At 36.3% G+C, this 22152-nt stretch overlaps 1 protein-coding gene and 1 long non-coding RNA gene across 2 annotated transcripts; both read right to left on the bottom strand.

Annotated features, from left to right (window-relative positions):
• Positions 1 to 3136: 3136 nt before the first annotated feature.
• Positions 3137 to 12813, bottom strand: LOC122326827. The gene is made up of 3 exons (XR_006247514.1): positions 12690 to 12813; positions 11003 to 11093; positions 3137 to 3754 (listed from the first exon to the last, which is right to left on the bottom strand). It is a non-coding gene; the product is annotated as an uncharacterized LOC122326827 (long non-coding RNA).
• A 1385-nt stretch (positions 12814 to 14198) lies between these two features.
• On the bottom strand, positions 14199 to 20782 carry yipf5 (Yip1 domain family, member 5). Its single transcript, XM_043221776.1, has 6 exons — positions 20666 to 20782; positions 19720 to 19839; positions 19200 to 19375; positions 16357 to 16502; positions 16069 to 16250; positions 14199 to 15529 (listed from the first exon to the last, which is right to left on the bottom strand). The coding sequence occupies exons 2-6, from the start codon at positions 19827 to 19829 to the stop codon at positions 15367 to 15369; spliced, it is 777 nt and encodes a 258-aa protein (XP_043077711.1). The 5' UTR covers positions 19830 to 19839; positions 20666 to 20782; the 3' UTR covers positions 14199 to 15366.
• Between the last annotated feature and the right edge of the window lie 1370 nt (positions 20783 to 22152).

Raw genomic sequence — 22152 nt, 5'->3', positions numbered from 1 at the left:
GTGCTTGTCTGCCACAAATCTTATTCATAATAATATTTTTTTTCAGTATCAATAGTGCTTAAATTCTGAAAACTGCATGCTATCTGCTTTCAGTGATTTAGAAATACATTCATGAGAATTTAGTTTCCTACATACGTCCGTTGACGTATTTTCAAAATAATTGTTAATCATATGGAATATGCAATTGCATTTTTTTAAATATCCAAAAAATGTCCAAAAAAGTTCACTGGGAAAATTACTATTTTTTTATCATCAAAAGTTATTAAATATATTTAATAGGTCTCTCCTCATAGACGTTTCTGGCAGCTTCAGTGCATAAGTTCTTGCATTTTTACCCAAAATAACACAATATGCGATGTCTGTTTCTCTAAAACCACCATGACCCAAATATGCCATGCAAGTTTTGGTTCACTCAATGCTGGCCGTACAGTCTGTGTAAATTAAATCAAAATGTACAGATGCATAAAGCTGCACACATCCAAAGCAAAGTGTTTACGAGAATGAAACAAATCACCATATAGTTGCAGTTGAGTCTGAGAAAAGGAATCAGAAAAAACACTGGCTCGTGACAATGGTTTGATTTTAATAAAGCGCCAATCAGGACGTATGCAGTTTGACAAAACAAAGTAATAACAATAATAATACGCAGTCTGGCAGACGGTGAGGCATTAGTCAGACCTGTGGTTTTAATTATATCATTTGTTTTATCCCTGAGATGTGTGTCAACCATGATGGCTGACGGCCATAGTCATTTCTAGTAATCAAAGTCAGAACCTGGCGAGTGGCGATGTGGAAAGATGCAGTCACGCTGAGAGTGACGATAAATGAAGAGTTAGTCTAGCATAGTCAGACTTTTACACTGATGGCAGGAGGTCTGGTCTTTTTGCTCCACGATGTAAAGTTAATGTCTCTATGATAATAGACCAGCGTGTGTCTAATAAATGATGCATTGCGCAAGTTTACTGTTAAAGGAACTATGAGTTCCACATACTTTTGAAAAGTCAGTATTTAATGTATTAACATGCTGTACCTATTTTGTTCCTAAATAGTTTTACCTAAAGATAGAATTAATCATAGTATGTTGAAAACCCAAAACCCATTGCATGTTGGATGAACAAAAAACAAAGATTAAAGATGCAAAAATAAATAAATAAAATAAATAAAAATAAAAATCTATATTATACATGGTATATTTTCATGCAACACTGAACTTTTATAAAAATGCAACTTTATGCATCATTTAGCATCAAACATTTGGGGTTTTTTTTTGATTACGAAGCATAAATATAATTCAACATGTAACAAAGCATTTTGTTGCAGTTATAAGATGCATATGCATCAAAACATATCCAGTATAACAATTACAGGCTTCATCTTAAATTACTGCACAAAACAAATTTTAGGATTAATATTAAAATCCCTTAGTTAGTTTTTATTATCAAAACTTGTGGTATGGCACAATTGGTGTATGTATTTTAAAATATTTTTCTCAAGGATTCTAGAGCTTGCAATATACGATTTTAAGAAGTAAATAACTATTTAATTGTATTTATAAATGCTTTATGGGGACTTATGTAACACTTTTGAATTTGACCATCATGAACCATATTAACTGTGTTTTTATGTATAATATACAGGGATTTTATTACCTTTGTTCCTGGTCTCCTAATAGAATTCATGTTTATTCGTTGAGGCAATTTGATGCTGTCATTACAGACTATTAGGAAGAGGCCATTTTAATTAACTATTAGAATGCACTGTGGCCGATGTTCCCTTATCCACTCGCTGATGGACGCAGCTGTTCACAATGCCGTGTTCATATCAACAATTTTCTTTTATTTAAACAGCGCTGTTAACATGTGGCTGGACACTGAGAGACCATGGCAGTGGACACAACCAAATATTAACAGATGTGAAAACAACAGGGGTAGGGTGCATTAAACCTTCATTACGGACTGCAACTCACACGTGGGGTGAACGTTCTCCAAAAATTAGGCATATATATGTGTGTGTGTGTGTGTGTGTGTGTGTGTGTATATATATATATATATATATATATATATATATATGTGTGTGTGGTTTAATTTCCGTGTGTTTCATCATAACCTGACAAAGTCCAGTAAACAATCTACTCTATCTCGGCGAGATAGATGTGAAAGCAGCAGGTTAGGAATGTGGAAATACCTGTGTATATAAACAGATAGAGAGGTAGAAGATTACAATGTATTACAAAATGATGAACGCTCATTCAAATCCTTTCCTGGGAAGTCTTATAAATCGTTCACTTCCAAAGAACTATATATACATTGATTTGTGTTCCACGAAAGAGAAACAATTGAGATATTAAAAGTCAATCGAGATATTTATTGTGATTTTTCTTTTCTCTTGGCTTTTATGCTATAAACAGCAGATGGATGGAAACACGGTGGTGTGTTTTACATACTGTTGATCTTATGCTCCATCTGTCTCCTCTGGCATGGGCCGTACGACTGGAGATGATGAGAGAAGGACAACATCATGTGATGCACAATAATAATTTGACAAGAAGGTTGCTGATCCAACCTCCGATCTCGACTGTTCAGTGTTTTCCCCAGTAAATTCCTAACTTGCTGCTTATTAATAGTTAGTACGGCAGTTGTTAAATTCAGGTATTGGGTAGGATTAGGGATGTAGAATAGGGTTGTACAGGGACTGACGAAGCGAACTGCGAAGCTTTAGTCAAAAACACGGTCAAAACAGGCAGGGTCAAAAAAATGGCAAACAGGTATGTAGGAGGCACCGCAAACGTAATCCAAAGGAGCAAGACAGAGCCATAATCCAGGAAAGTGTGCAATAATCCAATCAGGGTACAAACAGTGTCCAAGACGACAGGCAAAGAGAGAGTCCAGATACCAGACATAAAACAGAACAGGAAGTCTAACAAGGAAACTAGGAGGGAACTGGCTTACGTAGAATACCTATCTCTTGGAGAGGGATAAACGCTAACAATGCTCAGTTTGGGGCAGAGGGAGAAACTGTTCTTTAAGGTGTGTAAGTGATTGAATGCAGGTGTGTGTGTGGTGCAATGGATGATGGGAATTTGAGTCTAGAGTGAAAAGCAACAGTAGTACAGTGCAAGAGTCAATGCGGTGAGGGAGTGACATCTGGAGGTGAGTGAACAGAAGTTCGTGGACCAGATTTGTGACAAGGGTCATGTATAATAATGCGCTAACATGTGCTTAATCAACTATTAAATGGTTAATATTCAAGTAATACACATGCTAAACAGCAATTAGTTAAGATTTTTCATTTGCATTTTGACGATTAGAGCTTACAGCTCACGGAAGTCAAAAATCCAATATCTCAAAATGTTAAAGTTGAGTTTGAGTTTTATTACATGACCATCCCTACAGTGTAAATTGCTGGTATATCTTATTCATTGAATCCACAATCATTGGGAAGGCTGCTGATTTAACAATCATTGTCACAGAGGGTCACTGAAAGGGATGGCTCTTCACAGAGCGCTGTATCAAAGCATATTAAAAGCAAAGTTGACTGGAAGGACGTAATTGGGTAACATTAAGAATACTGTCAAGCAAAGCCGTTTCAAACGCTTGGGAGAGCTTCTTGGGAGCACTTTACGCTGCCATATGCTGACAAGCTTCATGGAGATGCTGAGGACTTTAGCACCGGCACTTCCGAGCGGTTTGCTGACCATGATATTTCTCCGCTTGATTGGCCAGCCAACAGAACTGACCTGAAGTCCATATGGAATCTATGGGATATTTTCAAGAGGAAGATGAGAAACAGTTGATTCAACGACACAGATGAGCTGAAGGTTCAATAATGCCTCAGCAGAGCCACAGACTGATCGCTTCCAAGAAACACCTCACTGATGCTGGTGTTTGTGCTAAAGGTATAAAATTAAAAGTATAAAGTATAAATCAAAAAACAAACATTTACTCAACCCCATGCTTCTGTGAAACACAATATATCTTAATAAAAGTCTTGAAATTATGGTTTGAAATGAAACCACATGAGTAAATAATGACTGAATTATTTTAGTTTTGAATTATATATTAGTTTTGGGTAAGATCTTTAAGGCAGCAGAATTAAATTACTTCCCAGATCTGATATTTATTTAATAGGCTGTAGTTGTCTGGATCACTCCTGTCGTACTCTGAAATGCTGTTTTTGCTTATATTTTGTAGATTTGTATAACATCGAATTGAAATGAATCTAAAATGCATGAGCATACTTCACAGAGAATTAAAATATTATAAACCTCTGGCTAAGGCTTATTACAACAATTTCCACAATACTGCAAGTATATTATTGCAGAATATATATGTTTGTCATGCTTTATGACAACAATACAATCTGTTTTAATGGATACATAGTGTATTCGTTGTCAAATTTGTACATTATGTTGCTGTGTTAAGTGTTTGATCATATTACCAATAAATAAAGGGTATCCATAATTAGTAACTTAATTTAAAAAATCTAACGCTGTATGCAATTTATTAGATACAAGGGTTGGTTTGAAGCATCCACCCACCCTCCACCACCTCTACTTTACTGTTGTTCCAAACCTCACATTCTCTTCTCATAATATCCAGCACAGAAAGTATCAATTTGGTCCTCTTCTCACAAATGGACATTCAGCTGCCAGGTAAATACAATTTAAATAGCCGCTTTTTTAAAAGCAAACAGATTGAACATCATAGTTTTTTTCCCATAATGCATCGTCTCTCTTCTACTCTCGTCACAGACTGCTTAGAAAGACCACTAGCAGCAGCTACATTCCTTTCCTTAATTATATATATAATGTTACAATTATGTGGCTTCATGATGGATTAACATAAAAAAATGTATTCTGTTTGTGTTACATGAATGAGGCCCAATGGCAATATGATTCAACGAACAATTATTTCATTCTGCTTAAATGGGTGGTTGGCTTTTTTTCTAGGCTTAATTGTGTTTATGGGGCGCAGTCTAACAAGTGTTAATCCTAAGTAAAACAACAAACATTATTTTTCACATAATTTACCTTTGCTTTCTGCTTTCTCTTATAACGCTCGGATGATTTGCTGGTTTTATACAGCCCCTCCCTCGAAATGGGCTCAGATTGGTTAGCTGGGCCAGATTCATTTTTCCAAACCCCTCCAATCATTGGTCGCTTTCTTTTAAAGCAGTGTTTGTGAGCTTTTAATTCTCCAAATGCAGCACCTAGTGGCAAGGAATGAATTTTTTAGCAGTAGGCTAATGTTTCATCTTGACGTCAACGTGAAACTGCTTGGGATTCGTTTGAACTTGTTTAAATGAAGATGCTTTCTCTTTAGAGACAAGTTTACACACGGTGCACTTTGAGATTTAAAACTGATTTGTTAATAGTTAATAGTATTTGCTATTGACCGTTCAAATGTGGAGTTTTGGGCCTTGTAGAGTATGTATGTGTGAGAGAAAGAGAGATAGGGTCATATCACAATGGAGTCAGCTTTCTTACGAGCATCATTGCTGTGTCTGTCACGTTCCTCTTTCTTGCTTGAACTGATGGTAAAACTAAGGACGTTAACGTTACATTAATTTTGAAAGCTGAACTTGCGATAACTGTAAGAGGCATTATATTTCCAATATGTGCTTGTGCTTTTCGGCCAATCACAATGTACTGGGTCAGCTGGCCAATCAGAGTAGACTGTGTTTGTTGGAAAATTTGTTCGACAATTACACCTTTTAAGAGAGGCGGGGCATAGAAGAATTACGATATATACAATGTAGTGTATTTGAAAATGTCAACACCACATAATGATCTTTAAAATAGCATCGTAGAACAACCTTTAAGAACAGCCTGTGCCGTCAGCATTAGATATATATTAGATGACAGCATTAGATATATATCTTGTAACTGGCTGGTTTACACCAGACTTGGTACACCAGTGAAGAATGTTTTAAGAAAGCTGTGAAGAAAATGAAAAAAAAAAGACTTGCTGACTCAAGGAAGCAGACCGTACAGATCAGTGCAGCCAAAGCACTGACCGCCATTAACCCCCGCACTATCTACGAGCCAAACTAAAAAAAATGGAATTATGCTTCAATAAATTTGTCTCAAAGTTGATTTACATCATTAATGGCAGTTCTCGTTTGTTTTTCTAAATGTGCTTTTAATTTGTTATTTGATGCTATAAAAATGAGGTGCGGTGTCATGACTGTGAGCTTCTGATTGGGTCTGCAGGCGTTTGGGTGGGGCTTTGATACTGCAGCTCCAGCTCACAATCACTATTGTGGGCTCCAGATGAATCACTACTGTAAAGACGCATGCTCCAAATGAATCACTAATTCACAGATTCATACTCCAAATGAATCACTAATTCACAGACTCTTTGTGCAGACTCTGGCTCCAAAGGAATCTCTACTGTACTGACTCAAATCCTACTGACCGAACTCAGGCTTAAAATGAATCACTACTGTACAGAATCAGGCTATTATGTAATTGGTGCAAGATGACAGCAGCCATGCTAAGATGACTTGGTTTCACTTCTATAGTGAAAGGAAGTGGAGATGCGTCGTCCGTTTAACAGTCCAATACAGGACAATATAGAGTTTCATAGACACTCCCAACTAATTAAAAAACCAGATACCAATCCCATTCAAATCAGTTAATGGCTGTAATTTGAAAGTTGCTTAATTTGTAATTTAAACACATTGCTTTGAGTATATTAAAGGGATAGTTCACTCAAAAATGAAAACGTTATCATTACTCACTCTAATGTTGTTCCAAACCCTTATCTTCGAAACACGAATTAAGATATTTCTGTTAAAATTCTAGAGCTTTCTGACGCAGCATAGACAGCAACTGACATTTTCCCAACTCAGAAACAGTCCTGAAACATCGATAAAACAGTCCATCTGACATCAGTGGTTCAACCAAAGAAAACAAAAAGAATAACTTTACTCAACAATTCATCTCCAAATTACGTATTCCCGTCATTATCAAGATGCATGTGTTTTGTTTTCTTAGCGCACTAAATCTTGTAGTATTCTTGTATCTTGAACACCTGATGTCACATGGATTTTTAACGATGTCCTTGCTGTTTTTCTGGGTCTGGTAACCAACCTAGTCTCATAAAAATAACTCTGTTTTTTTTTTTATGTGCCTTACTGCACATTTTGCCACAATTTCAACAAGAGATGCGCTAAAACACAGCTTCGGTATGTGAACCCTGGCACGTTTTTATTACGTTGATATAGGCATGTATTGCAGCAGTTCAGATTTAAAATATCCACTGTTGCTAACAGTTAATGCTCTCTTTGTATATTCCTACACCAAATCCAACTCTAAACCTACCCAAAAGTGCTAACAAATGCAGAACTAATATAAAAACACATTTGTGGATGCAATGCGTCCTTTCAACTTCCTTTTACACAGATTTTAACATTTCCGTCTAACCGTAGTTACATAAAATTATAATTGGAGCTCCTGGTTTCTCAAGTACATCTCTGTACAAACCTGCCATCATAGATATGAAGCTGGATATGTGTGATGCTAACTTTTAAAAGCATCAGTTTTCAAATCTTGCAGCACATTAATACTGTTGTGAAGTGTGAAGTAATTGTGCGAAAATGACACTTTGTTAATCGAAACTCTGTAAAGTTGTGTGAAAAGAAATAAAAGGTGTCAGAGTTTTTCCTGCAGTGATGTGTACTTATTGGTAGGCCTTTCGTGTCTCGTGCAAGACCAGGCGGAATTTCCGTTGCATTGTTTTCTATGCAGGATCAGAAAGCTCTCGGACTTTAACTTACAGGTTTGGAATGACATGAGAGCCATTGAAGATGCATTGTCATTTTTGGGTATACGTGTTCGTCAGGCTTTAGTGAACCACTTAGAGCTGGACAAAACAATGAGTCTAGATGCATAAGGGGTCCCTCTGCATTCCTACCCTTTTATCTTCTCTTTCTTTCTCAGCAGGGAGCGTGTTGGCCCTGCATCATACAGGTTAGCGTCCTCGCCTGGGCAGCCAGGGCAATCATGTGTGACAGAGGGCCACTCATTAAATAATGTAGAATGGAGAGTTCATCTGCTGTCATAGCGTGTTACATAGATGAGTGCTCTGTGTACTATACCGCTCCCATACCACATTCCCCCATGCCAACAGAGCACCAATTACTTCCAGTTTTGTTCAGAAAAAAGAAAACATATGCATAAACATATGATACTTCCAAAGCGAGCTCCTTTTCAGTTTGCCGTATTGCCTTTCGTTCATACAAAATGCAATACACTTATTTGAATTGTAAATACAGTAAAATGCTTTTACAAATATGGATAGCATAGCATAGGGACCAGTTCTCTCTGTTAATTAATTCTTTATTAGCATGCCTATTATTAATACTAATAAAGCATGAACATATTCTGCATTCCTAATCCAACCCATTATCTAATTAAAATGAGAAAATTAGGAGTTTATTGAGGCAAAAGTCGTAATTCGGTGTGACTAAAAATATAATTTAATGCAAAATATAATACAATATATAATAAATATACAATATATTATTTTTTAAAGATGGGTTTAGGTTAGATCCACAGATTATCTCACCAAAATAGTCATTAGAAATATTTTTCAAAGTATTTTTGTAACATTCTTAATTTTACTATTGAGAAATGCATTTTCAATGCATAGTCAGACGCATATTTCCATTAAGCAACACTTGAACATGCTGTCATAAGGCAGTTCATAGCACAAACTTTAATGCACCAATTTCCATGCTTTAAGAGTAACTGGGAATAAATCATTTAACCTCATTATTAATGTTAACAATAAAAATCCATAATTTTGAGCATACTGAAGTTTGCATTTCAATGAAACGTAAGACTCTTAACATGTGAAAATAGTGAAACGTCTTGCACAACGCATTCTAAGCACCGCCCCGAGTGGCGCTCCAGCATGTGCTACTGTCTTCATCTAAGGCTATAGTTTTCACATTTCAAGGTGGAGCAACCATCTGAGGCGAATCATGCTGAGCAGGTTGGTTACATTTACTCAGACCGACTTGTTTGAAGCTAAGTAGAAATGATAACTTATTATTTTTAGTCACGTCAGTAAAAAAAAGATTTACACTTGACTAAAGAAGTACAGCATGAGTTGTGTTTCACAGAAACCGCAAAAGTGAAATGAGATATGGCATGAGACAAAGGATTTAAAGCAGGTTCTCGTGAAATGACTCTTTTGTGCTCTCAGAACAAGCATTTAACAATAATGACGCTATGATTAATGTAGGGATGATTTATCTGCAACTCGGATCTGTAGATAAGTATCTGTTTGGCTTTATTGTGTAAAAATACCCTGAAAAAAATACCCTTTCACATGCTAGCGTGTGTCCCTGGCATGAACTTTCTGCTGAAACTTTATCATTGCTCAGAATCATTGTTTACTCAGAGACCAAACCACACCATTTGAATAAAAAAAACTGACTTGACATTAATCTGACCTTACACTTTTTCATTTTTTTTATAAAAATCAACAATTATAATCCCCTATTCACGTTGGTTAATGAATTAAAAGAACATTTCACCCCAGCTGCATAAAATGGCCCAATGGCTAACCGAATTTCTATCTGAAAGTCTATGGGTGCGTACCCTCTTCCTGATCTAGTCGTTCAGTAAGAACATTAGCTTGGAAGTTAACCATTCTTAGGGCCGTCCTGTAATATTTCATGGTGTACTCTCAGCATGCTTTGTACCTCTCTAATCTGTACGTTTTTTATTTTGTAAATCCCTGGCATTTTGTATTTAATAATACAAATGTTAATAATACAAATACAGTTCAGTTATCAGAAAAGGAGTGAATATTTCATAATGCCACTGTAGTTTTAACAGCTACAGTAAAAATGCATAATAAATAAATGAGACCAGAAGGATACTTTTTTATCACTTTTTATCAACTTCTTGTCTTAAGTGGACTTACAAACATTCAAGTGAATAAAACAATTACATAATTCTGGGTTAGTGATGATGTTTATTTTATTTTGTATTTTTTTTAAGTTAAATTAAATTAATAAGTTAAATGTTGGGGTGACACGACTAAAAAATGTGTGTGTGTGTATATTTGTATATGTGTGTGTGTGTGTATGTATACATATATATATACAGTATATATACAGTATATATATATATATATATATATATATATATATATATATATATATATATATATATATATGTAGCATTTTGTTTACATTTATAAAAAAATGTTGTATTTATTATGTATTATTTATTATGTTTACACACATTAAATATATATTTTAAACTATTTAGATGCATACACATCGAAATATATTATTATATTCTATTTAAATGTTTTACATATAGACAACATTTATTTATATATATATATATATATATATATAATTTAATTTATACTATATTTATATTAAACTTAGTGGTCGATCAGCATTAGTACATTTTTTTAGCTCATCACATTTAATCCCCCTTCGATTTTAACTGAAATATTTGGTAACATCCATATCGAAAGCACATGAAGTCAAACAGGCTGAACCGGCTGAATTAAAATAGAACAAAAACCACATTAAAGTGACCCTCGAACAAAGTATAAATAAACAGGCACGACAAATCACCTTAAACAGATACTCAATTAAAACATTTAAAGCTTATCATATCGTTCAATCGAATGAGCCATAATTCAGCTAAATAGATACGTTCCTTTAATGTGTTTGCTTAAAGAAAAGAAAAAAACCAAACCGGTAATAAGTTAGGGCCTTTACAGTTTCCTTGGGGGCATAGCCATCACGTCAATTAACATGTCCAATTATTTGTCATTTGCTAATTAGCAAATGGCTGTTATGCAAGGCTTACAGCACATTCACCGCAAAGAAAGTCCCTCTGGAGCAAGCTCGCTTGGTTAAGTGCCTTGGTGTGAATAAATGACATTTTAGCGAGAAAGGTCCCATTTGCGAACGCCGGTTGAAGGAATAATAACCCAAAATGAACGTTTACTCAAAATGCACTCACCCCCAGGCCGTTGGAGATGAATTTTATTAAGGGAAATTTTGCAAAACGTCCTTTCTCATGCAGCGAATGGGTGCCGTCAGAATCCAGAGAGCTGATAAACAAGCAAAATAACACACTATTAGTTTTCATAGTAAAAATTGTATACGAAGAGCAGCCTGCATTCTCGATTATAGTTTATTTCCCCCACTCCTGTGTCGCTGGCGTGCGTCCATCCGCTTTATTTTCATATCATCGATCGCTTAAGCGGCAGCTCATCGACTTGGAGCCCGCGCAACGAGTGTGACAATTAACTTAATGAAGAGCGGACGCGTTAGGAAGTCACATTTGGTGCTCAAGCAACACCGGGGCCTTGAATATTCATGCGCCGGCAGCTCGCGGATTCATAATGCCTCGCACCGCTGAATACCAATAGCCGCATTTCCCGCCAAACGCAATCTCCGCCTGCGCACGCTCGCGCGCTAATCGCGCTCATTGAGTTCATTACTTTCGCTTCGCTCCCCTCGCGGACGTAACATCTGCCTCGTCGAAAGGCACAAAGCAGGACGTGTCTTTTCCTGAAACAAGTCGGACAACCGTTTCAAACGCGCGTTCGGAGAAAACCGTGTCCGCTTGGATCGGGGGTTTTCGACTTTTCTGAGCACAGTTACGGAGATTACCGAAGTCCTCAAAGCGGTCTACGTGCAAGGAATCGCAGTAAAAAGCCTCTCGTTTTATTTCAACGGTATCTAGGAAAAACTACAGGTCACCGAAATTTCTGTGAAACGTAATTAAACCAAAATGTGTGTTGTTAAAAAGGCATTTCGTGCACACACACACACATTAAAAGTCTTGCATGGATATTGCTATTATGATAACTGCATGCAAATGAGCGCGATCTTGTTTGAGACCGGATGGGGTCTGTTGACGTCAATGCTTAATGACTAAGGACTCGGGCTGTGAAGTTTTTCTGCGTATCACTTGCTGCGGTTATTCACAGAGGTGAGCAGTCTTATGTATGCTACGTGGGCGGTTTATAAATCTGGATTGCTAACTGAAATGTAGCCCCTCAGAAAACACACGAGCGAACTGGAAATTAAAGGCCAAGATGGCTGCCCTAAGCGGAATAGTATTGTTGCGCTCTTCCCTCAAAAATAAAAAAAATTAAAAAATCGCTTACTATATAAGGGGTTAAAACAGAACTAGTAAAATATAAATTAAATAATAAATAATAATTAAATTGCATTTTCTATAAATTACAATTGCAGCTCTGGACGGTTACCTACTAGTTTTACTGCAATGAAACATGGGTGGTTGTAATGTCTACATTTTTGTTAAAGAAATCAAGTAGCATTCCTTTCGCGAAAAAAGGTGGCCAAAATAACTGTATATTTGAATTAAATATTTTCAATATTAAACAAAGATTTGATCGTGCTTTTATCAGCAATTATCAGCCCTTTAAAGGCATTTGTAATAATGTAAATTATTTTGTATTACATTGTCTAATCTAGCATATATATATATATATATATATATATATATATATATATATATATATATATATATATATATATATATATATAATGACCAGTTACATGCATTTTAACATAATTAAGCATACCATATATCGCCTTTTGTTTTTTATATAATACATTTTGAATATTAAGTCAAATGTTGGTCAGAAATGCTTCACAGGATTATTAAGTATCACCTGATATAGATGCACTGGCTTCATCTCGGCCTTTTTATTTGTCCTTTCTCTGCTCAGGGTCGCGCTGATGCCTTTTCCTTGATATTGTCCGGCTGTCTATCAGTTATGATCATTTGTATTGGGCAGCAAACATAAGCTGAGCGCGAGCGCGGGCGCCGGCGCAGACGCGGGAACGCGTGTCACGTGGGCTCACGCCGCACCGCCTTCAGCGTACGATACATGTTTTATAATTATATTGAGTCTATATAAAGTGTGTTCATGTTTCGATTTTCATTTATGTATGTATATGTTTATTATTAATAATATATAAAGATTTTTTGGAGCCCTACGAAGAGCTTCGGACAAAACAAACAGACCAATAAAACTGAAAACATTCCTAATGTCGCGGCAGACTGCGCCCTTGAAAGCTCACGGAATCTTTCTTTAACTACACGGACTTACCTCACGCAACCTCTGCAGGCGACACGATCGGTTCGAGCGCGTGAAGTCCTGCCAAAATACCGAGAGCGCGACCCAACACTACCACCTGCCGTCTAACAGAGGAGGCGCGTTGGCTTTTCAAGAGGAAATGGCTCGTTTCATTGGCAGGAAGACGTCTGTGACATCAGCTGGAATTTCCTTCCAGTTTGTCTAAAGTGAGAGCATATGTGAACATGCCCCGCCGCTTTATTCTCGTGATTCTGTCGTATTTTGCCATTATATCCCGCTTAAATATTTCCAGTATTTCTCCCTTATTTTTAATCTTGCTATAAAAAAATTCCACTGGACATATTTTATGTATGCTACATAAAATTTGCACGGACCTAACCTCATTATGTGAATAATCGCAATATTCCAAGGTGGCCCGGTTGCCAGATCTTGCAAGAAACGCATCCCTCTCACACAGTCGGTACATACAGGTTTCACCTCATAAATCCCCAAAACTTGGCAACCTCACAATCCAGCGACGCTTTTGGTATCTGCGCAGCGGCATCTATCTGTGTCTTTTCTTTTCTTTTTTAAATTGCTTTCTTTTCTTATCTACAGAAAAGGCAGCATATGCACGCTAATATTTCTGAAGCCGTCGGATTTTATTTCCATGTGTCACGCATTAGTTCGGCTCTGAACGAGTCTCGCCTCGGGGAACCGAAGCGACAATATGTTCTTTTAGATTAAAACAAGATGCTCGGATTTTCTGGTATTTGGACGTAACCCGTGCGTCATGTGACGGTAGACTCTTACTATCTTTAAAGGGCCGAGTGTGAAGGAAGTGGCTCATCTGACAAGATCGTTTAAGGCTGTGCTGTTTGTGAAGCACAGACCACGGCGAGGTACCGTCAGAAATGTGTGCTTTAAAGTTAAATAATGCTAAACGAAATCTAATGATCACAGTGTTCCAAGTATAATTATATAGCCCCTTACTGGCCTCAATGCAGTTCACACGTTTGATCTTGTGAATTGTATTGGAGGTAAAAATACATTTTATCTTGAAGTTTAACACCATGCACGAAAAGAAAACATGCAGGCCCCTTTTGAAAGAAAAGTTGCATTTTTTATTTAATTAAAACAGTCTGTGAAACAGCACAAGTGTAACACCCTACCAGTCGGTCACAGATTCTCCACAAGACAGCATTGATATAAACTTTTGCACTCTTCTGGATATACAAAACAAGTTACGCTGTATATAAATATGCCCATCTATCTGAGAGGACAGTCGTGGCTCCTTAAATGAACAAAAAGGCCGTACGTACGGTCCACCGGTCGGAAAGATTCGAATTTGCCTCCTTGAGCTTTGAGAGCGGTTTTAAATAAAGCTTAACCTTTGCTCTGCCTCGTGCATTTCAAAAGATAGATGTGCGAAACTTAATAAATCAGGAGTGGAAACAAATCTCAGCCACAGAAGACACGTCTGCAGGGTGAAAACGCATTTGGAAATCAAATTAATTAAAAAAGTCTGCATTAAAGTCTTTTTGAAGACTGCCATCGGTTATTCATTCTCACGTCATTCCAAACTCGTATGCAATGCAAAGATATATGTATAACTATCACGTGCTTTTTCAGTCGCATACAGGTTCGGAAGCAAATGAGAGCGAATGCATTTTTTTTTGTTGGCTATAATACTCTAAACTGGCTTGCAGAAGATGCACAAGTGTGATTTTTGTGTATCGTTTAATTCACCTGGCACACGATGGAAATAACGTGGAAGCGTGTGAAGATGCAGGCACTCTTACTGACCCCCAAGTGTATGAACGAACAGACAGCAATTCAGGAATGTACAGAAAAACGGTTCCAAGAAAGAACAATTACTAGAGTACTTTGCAAAGAACGTTCTGGAGTGAGATGCTTGCTTGAAACACAAGCAACACGTCGCGCAGGAGGAGAAGTGCACCCTTTGCATCGCTTACGCATTCTCCTCTTCAATAAACGCACTTCATTTTCTGGCTTTACTATAGATAGCTATTTTTTTTTTGGAAAGAACAATGGAATGCGGCGAATGCATTGAAGAACAAGAAGAAGTTTTAAACTGCATCGTGTAAGCAAAAACAGGTAAGAAGAAATGAATGCCATTCTCTCTGAACATGATAAACACTGGAAACGCTCGGTGTGGTGGGTGTTGCGAAAGCAGTCCTCAAATGAAAGGATGCGAGTGCGTGTTGCGTATCGGTGGTCATTTTGTCCGTTAAAAGATGTTGAGAGTTCAAAAAACAGAGATGAGGGCGAAGACTCCGTACAGCAGGGCGCAGGGGTACGCCACCAGCAGCTGCTGCCCGTCCATGGCCAGAGCGGAGATGAAGATCTTAGAGGCCGAAAAACTGCACCAACCAATGATGGCCGCTGTTAAAATGATACCCAACATGCCCCTGAAAGACACAGGAAAACACTGGTTCAACAAGGTGCATTTTAAACTAGCTTGAGCTATAAAATGCTTATACATAATATTAACTACATGTACATAAAACCAGTCAAAAGTGTGGAATTAGGATTTTGAATGGTACTGAAAATCTTTATTGCTCATCAAAGCTGCACTTCAGCAAAAACACAATAAAAGCAGTAATAATGGAATTTTATTAGCGTTCAGAAATCATTCTAAAACGCTGAAAAGTTTAAATGGCCATTCAGTATTCATAAGATAGGAATAAATTAATTTCAAAACAATACAAAACGTTTCTACTGCAAAAAAATGCTGCAATATTACCCATCAAGGCTGCATTTATGTAATCAAAAATACAGTAAAACACCGTTTTTGATTACATAAATTCAGCCTTGATGGGCATAAGATACTTCTTTCAAAACCATAAATCATATTTTTACATAAACTGCAAAACAACAACAACAAAAATGTGATTTTACACATTCTGTGTGAATTTGGTCAATCTTTCTGTTAAATATCCTGACTTACTGCAAGGAAAAGACGACCCCAAAACTGGACAGGATGATCATGGGTAGCAGACAGTAGCCGAGAACACTAGCCACGCAGCCGAACGAGACGCCCGTCATGCTCATGAGGTTGAGCAGGCAGTACATACCGAGGCACCCGATGGCACTGATACCGTACACGTAACCAAACTGGATCTTACCCGTCTAAAACAGGGAAGAAAAACATCTCTTTTAAGATCAACCAGCTTGATTTTAAATGCTCGTCCAAAGAAGGGTTAGTCTTCTCTGACGAAACAGACACGTGTCTTACCAAGAGTAGCGTTGCCCCAAAGGCCAAACAGAACACCATGGGACCAGCCAGGTCTGTTTCGTTCATTATACTGCCATCTGCCGCCTTCAGCGGGTGCAGCACAGTCAGGGTTTTCTGCCAGATGTGGTCGAAATTGATCCCCAGTTCTGGAAATGGAAAATTTACTTAGTAGTGCATGCCCCGTACAACTAAGCTTCATGCAGGATTTCCCAAACGGGGTTCGTGAGTTGATGAAAAGCTAATCAATCACATTAAGAGTCAAATTAAAATAAATACAACAGGCCTGCAACTTTAAACAAACCTCCAACTGCAATATGGCTTAAATGGCAAAAGGTTGATTTAATCTGGTGAAGCTGTGTTCCGTTTCCTGTTTCAGTGTCTTGCTGCAAAACGCAGGAAATATTGCTACATGTAAATTCACCTCTGCATATCACTAACTCTGCATATCACTAACAAATAACACATTTTACACATTTTCTCCCATTTTGGATTTTTGAAAATGACCTTTCGTGCAGTGTGTGCAAAGCTCTAGTGAACATCCTGAAAATGTTAAATATGAAAGTGTACTGTTTCTACAGTTATTGTCTCTCACAATAAAAGGAGTCATTTTTAAAAAACAAATCCCATGCAGTGTCATGCTGATGTCAACGTGAAACACACATTTTCCCATATCGCTGCACTCAGGCTTTACAATATGACACCAATCGACACATAAGAGTCATGCCAAGGAACCAAGTAAGGTAAAAAAAATATATATAAGTACATAAGAAAATGAAAGTGTTCTTTGACTTCGCATGCATGTCAACCTGTTGTTGGGTACTCCCAAAACCAAAATATCAGCCCTTCATTACCTATAACAAGGACACTTTAAACACTTGTGATGCCGTCTAGGAAAACTGTCAGATGTTGTGCTGGGACATTTTCAGAAGAAGATATATACACTTTTGTAGTCATTTTTGTATCTTATATTATGTACAGTGACTAAAATAAGTCTTTTACCACAGTAAAGTTCCATTGCCTTACTTTAAAACCAGTTTTTTCCTGTTCCTGAAAATCATGAGCTAACATGGGTTCCAGGGATTCAAAACCTGTAATAGGTGGGTTTTTAACATGAATGGCATTTATATATTGCTGTACAATCATGAGACAGACAGAGCATTTAGATATTGCTGTACAAAAATAAATTTGCTTAGAGTCTGCATTGGGTTCAGAGAGAAAATACAGGCAGCAGGCTAATATCTAAATGGACAATTTTGTGGCAAATAGGCAAGAAGAAATTGTAAATGATAACAATGTGTGTGTAATCCTGGTTTATCTTGATACCACTGCAACCCACAAACGCATGAAGCTACAGGGAGGAACAACTGAGATGTGTGAAAAATGCTAAATCACTTCACAAATTGCGTGCGGTGACAAGAAGCCATCTTGAAATGGGCACCGCATTTTGTACAAATGAATGCAAGCCAGAGCTGTGTGTGTATCTCATTTTATTTATTTGTAAATTTAATTCATTTTTTTAAACTAACATATACTTGTGACTTTCATTGTGTTTATTTGCGAATTTCTTATATTTTTGTGAATTGTGCATGGAAATCTGGAACAAATTTTATATCGTATCTGATAAAACAGATATGATTTTTACATATGCATTTTTTTAATGATTATGGCTAATGAGCAATATTAACAGTGATGTTTGCCATAATGAAAGAAGCAGAAGATTAGAATAATAGGAACTGAATTGAAGTTGAACTCTATTACACAGCATGATAAATGCACTTTCGAAACTGGAAGACAACAGCGGCCAGCCATAATCGGTTTAGTGGCTTTCTCCCGATCTCTCTGACTGATGACTGCCGGTCCATTTTAGGCAAAGCTCTGAAGAACTGGGGCAAGAAGGTTTCACATAGACTGCTTAACTTTAGTATGCAAGGACACAGATGTGGTCCGTAGCGAACACGGCCCCAAGCGGCACTTTTTTAAAGCAATGAGTCATTCTCGAAGTTTTGGCTTTGGGATGCAAAAGGCAATGCATTATTGAGTTCTCTGTAAACATGAATAAATTCACCCCTGGGAATCACAGCAGCGTGACTAAGAGAAGGGAACCTCAGATTCTGGAAATATTAGTATATATTATTTATAAAGAAAAAGAAAAAAATTATAAAAAATTTTCATACCAAAAAAGTTTAGCTAAGTTTATAATAAAAGCAATAAAGCACATTTAAAAAAAATAATAAATAAATAAAATTTTCAGGCCAAATTTACATTTGTCAATATTAATTGCACGTCACTATTGGATTTGAGCTGGATGAGCTAATTTTTTTGATTATTTAACTAAACTGAACTAAACTTCAGATTGAAATTTTGTTTGCATCACAAAAATCAATTTCCTGTTTAATATTTCCTGCTTAACTTTGACATAGGGCTGTCCCGATAAATCGCTTTATGGATAAATTCTGCAGTTTTCTTTTCAAATGCATTGTAATTCTCTCTCAAATCAATTCTGAGCATTGTTTTGAACATCAGATGGAAAAATAGCCAATCTCCGCCTGCGTCCAGTTTCTTACGCCAAAAATAATCATTCATAACGTTCAAGAAAAAGTTTAAGCGAATTATTCACAGTGAGCTGTGTGTACATGCACCTTGGCTTTTATTATGCCAGACTCAAGTACATTTAACCTGCTCTGAATGCGTCGTAGAAAACTGGCCTAGAGCACCATCTGCTGTTAAAAACTAAGCTCAGCTCGATTTAACCCTACTTGGACATAATCGGCATTGCATAAAACGCTACAGACCCTTTTGAAGGCCGATTGCTAGCTGTAAAGAATAGCGTCCCTCTCTCTTACCCTCCAGCAACGGGGGCTCATCCTCGAAGCTGCTGCTGTACATGGACTGCGAGGAGGCTGGCGTGAAGGCCGGCGTGGGCTGGAAGATCTGCCCTGTGTACGGCTGCTGGGGCTGCATCATTCCCGGAGGAGCCGAGTAGCCCATCGGCTGAGAGTAGTCATACTGTCCATATGGTCTATCGAATGCAAAAAAAAAAAAAAAAAAAAAAAAAAAAGATACAGTAATAATTAGGTGAGAAGACATTCTCACATGCATTATTATTATTATATGCTGATTAAAGCTGGACATGCACTCATGTACAGCGACGTTCATACAGTCACAAAATGTAAACTAATGCACAGCTCTGTATAAAGATGCACAAGCACTTGTATAGAGTTAAAGGCATGGAGATATTATACATTTTAACATTATGGTTTGCCTTTGAAAGCTGAATTATAACTATGCGTATCGTACACATATAAAACTGACTTATGAATAGAGCTATTTATTAGTAATTTTGAGCGCAAGGCTCAGGCCTACTTGCTGTACGGGTCCTCTGTGTTGCTGTAGCCATATCCTCCTTGGTTCTGATCATCCACGCTGTAACTAGACTGATAAAAGTCTGTGTTGAAGTTGTCAAACCCTGACATTGCAAGCAGCCTGGAAGACATTAAGTAGAGAGATTGGTCAGCAGTGAAAACTGAATATTATAGATAGATAGATAGATAGATAGATAGATAAATGGATACATAGATAGATACATAGATACATAAATAGATAGATACATAGATAGATAGATACATAGATAGATAAATGGATACATAGATAGACACATAGATAGATACATAGATACATAGATAGACACATAGATACATAGATAGACACATAGATACATAGATAGATAGATAGATAGAATAAAAGCCAAAACTTATTTGGGTAAAGAATTTGTGAAAGCTAACTGTTATTAAAAGAAAAACACATACACACACATTCAAAGTATCGGCATATATATATAATCCAATCAGATGAAAAAATGTACCACGGTAAAGTAACTAAATTTTAACACCATGTACTAAAGACTTACATACTCAAAAAGGATACCACATTACTGTAAAATGATATCGCCAGCGCATCATCACAGTGGATATACAAAGGAAATATCCGACAGTTAACCACAGTGCTTTTTTGAGGTAAAAATGAAATTACCCACGGTGACAGAGGAACACTATACATTACAAACATGGTTGTATGTTAGCTAATCACTAATTCTATTTCTGACACATCTGTAGAAGCCGCAGACGAGTGCAGGGATCTTTTTATTAGCCTTGATGTCTGTGTTTGTTGTTGGGTTCAGTTAGCAGAGCTCCATTAAAGCCCTCGGTCTCTGTCAGCCTCGTTCGAGCGCTGCCACACGCACGTCTCCAAACACACAACACGGCTAAAACGCGGATATTTAGTGAAGTAGATGCCGAAGCTTTACTCACACCGTTAATCGCCCAGGACTCCGCCAACGCCGCTAACTACGTGTCAAGAAATAGCAGCAGAACTTCCGGGTCATGGGGGCGATGACGTCACCGCGCTGCTTTAGGCCGCGGGAAAGTGACGCGCGTCCTCTATGGGAAGATGCGTTTATTACCTTCTCGACCGTTTTGTCCAAAAACCACAACATGCAAGGTAAAGTATTTCTGTTTAGAATAGTTAACCATAATTCTTAGTCCAGATATATTTAAAATTCGTTTAGCTCATGTATTTAATTGAATAATTAGAATATTAATGACCAATAATAACACTTCCAGTAGAATTATTATGTAATAGTAGTGTTTTTAATAGTAGTAGTACTACCAATAAATCATTAATTAAAACATTAGCAGTTAGTGCAGTCAAGCGATTAATTGCATTCGTTTTATATTTATATTTATATACATATTTAATATGTATATATAAATACACACACATACAGTATATGCTTTGTAAATATTTACATGCATATGTATATACATATACAGTAGTATATATATATATATATATATATATATATATATATATATATATATATATATATATATATATAAATATATTCTTATATTTTATATTATGCATACATACATATGTTTAATATATTAACAGTATATTTCTTGAATATATACATGCATGCATTTGTAGTTATATCTACACAATAAATATACACAGCACACATACATATGTTATATGAACAAAAACGATTAGTGTATGCGATTAATTAATCGTTTCACAGTACAATTAGCAATGTACTAATACTAATCCATATTAATGCAGGTTCCTGAAAAAAAAAAAAAAAGATCTGACTGTAAGATAGTGATCCTACGGAAGAGGATTAGGTCAAGCAATATTAAAATTTTTTTATTAAATTAAAAAAATTAAAGTTTTTACATTTTGAGAATGAAGTCATTATTTTTTGAGAAAAACCTTGTTAAATTTAGTAAATAAAAAATATTGAGAATAAATGAAAATTAAATTGAGAGAAAAATGTAGTTACATTTCAAGAAAAAAACTCATTTGAGAACACAGTATTCTCATAAAATTTTGAGTGTATTCTGAAGCTTATATATATATATATATATATATATATATATATATATATGTATATATATGTATATATATATATATATATATATATATATATATATATATATATATATATATATATATATATATATATATATATATACACATTCAGTTTATCAATAATGTATAAAAGCAATATAAATGTATAACAATTATGTTTTTATTCTTGCTCTGTACCATTAATAAATGAATAAATGTATTTTTTAAAAAAGCAATAACATATAAATGAAACTTCACAGTTAATAATAACTTACATTTATGAAACCTCACACATCATGTAAAAACAATACAAAATAAATAGTTAAATAAATTCTGCCCTGACTTCTTATTAGTCTGTCAAAATGTGAATGCGCTCCTGGTCTAAAGCGT

The sequence above is a fragment of the Puntigrus tetrazona genome, chromosome 21 (assembly GCF_018831695.1).
Source record: "Puntigrus tetrazona isolate hp1 chromosome 21, ASM1883169v1, whole genome shotgun sequence".
NCBI classification, from domain to species: domain Eukaryota; kingdom Metazoa; phylum Chordata; class Actinopteri; order Cypriniformes; family Cyprinidae; genus Puntigrus; species Puntigrus tetrazona.
The sequence above is the reverse complement of the archived record's forward strand: the minus strand, read 5'-3'. Positions and strand labels throughout refer to the sequence as shown.

Excerpts from the sequence above, each read along its gene's own strand:
- yipf5 (XM_043221776.1), bottom strand. The coding sequence starts at position 19,829 with ATGTCAGGGTTTGACAACTTCAACACAGACTTTTATCAGTCTAGTTAC. Across the intron at positions 16,251-16,356 it reads TTGGGGCAACGCTACTCTTG|ACGGGTAAGATCCAGTTTGG; the intron begins GTAAGACACGTG and ends TCCCTGTTTTAG. Across the intron at positions 15,530-16,068 it reads GGGGTCGTCTTTTCCTTGCA|GGGCATGTTGGGTATCATTT; the intron begins GTAAGTCAGGAT and ends TGTGTCTTTCAG.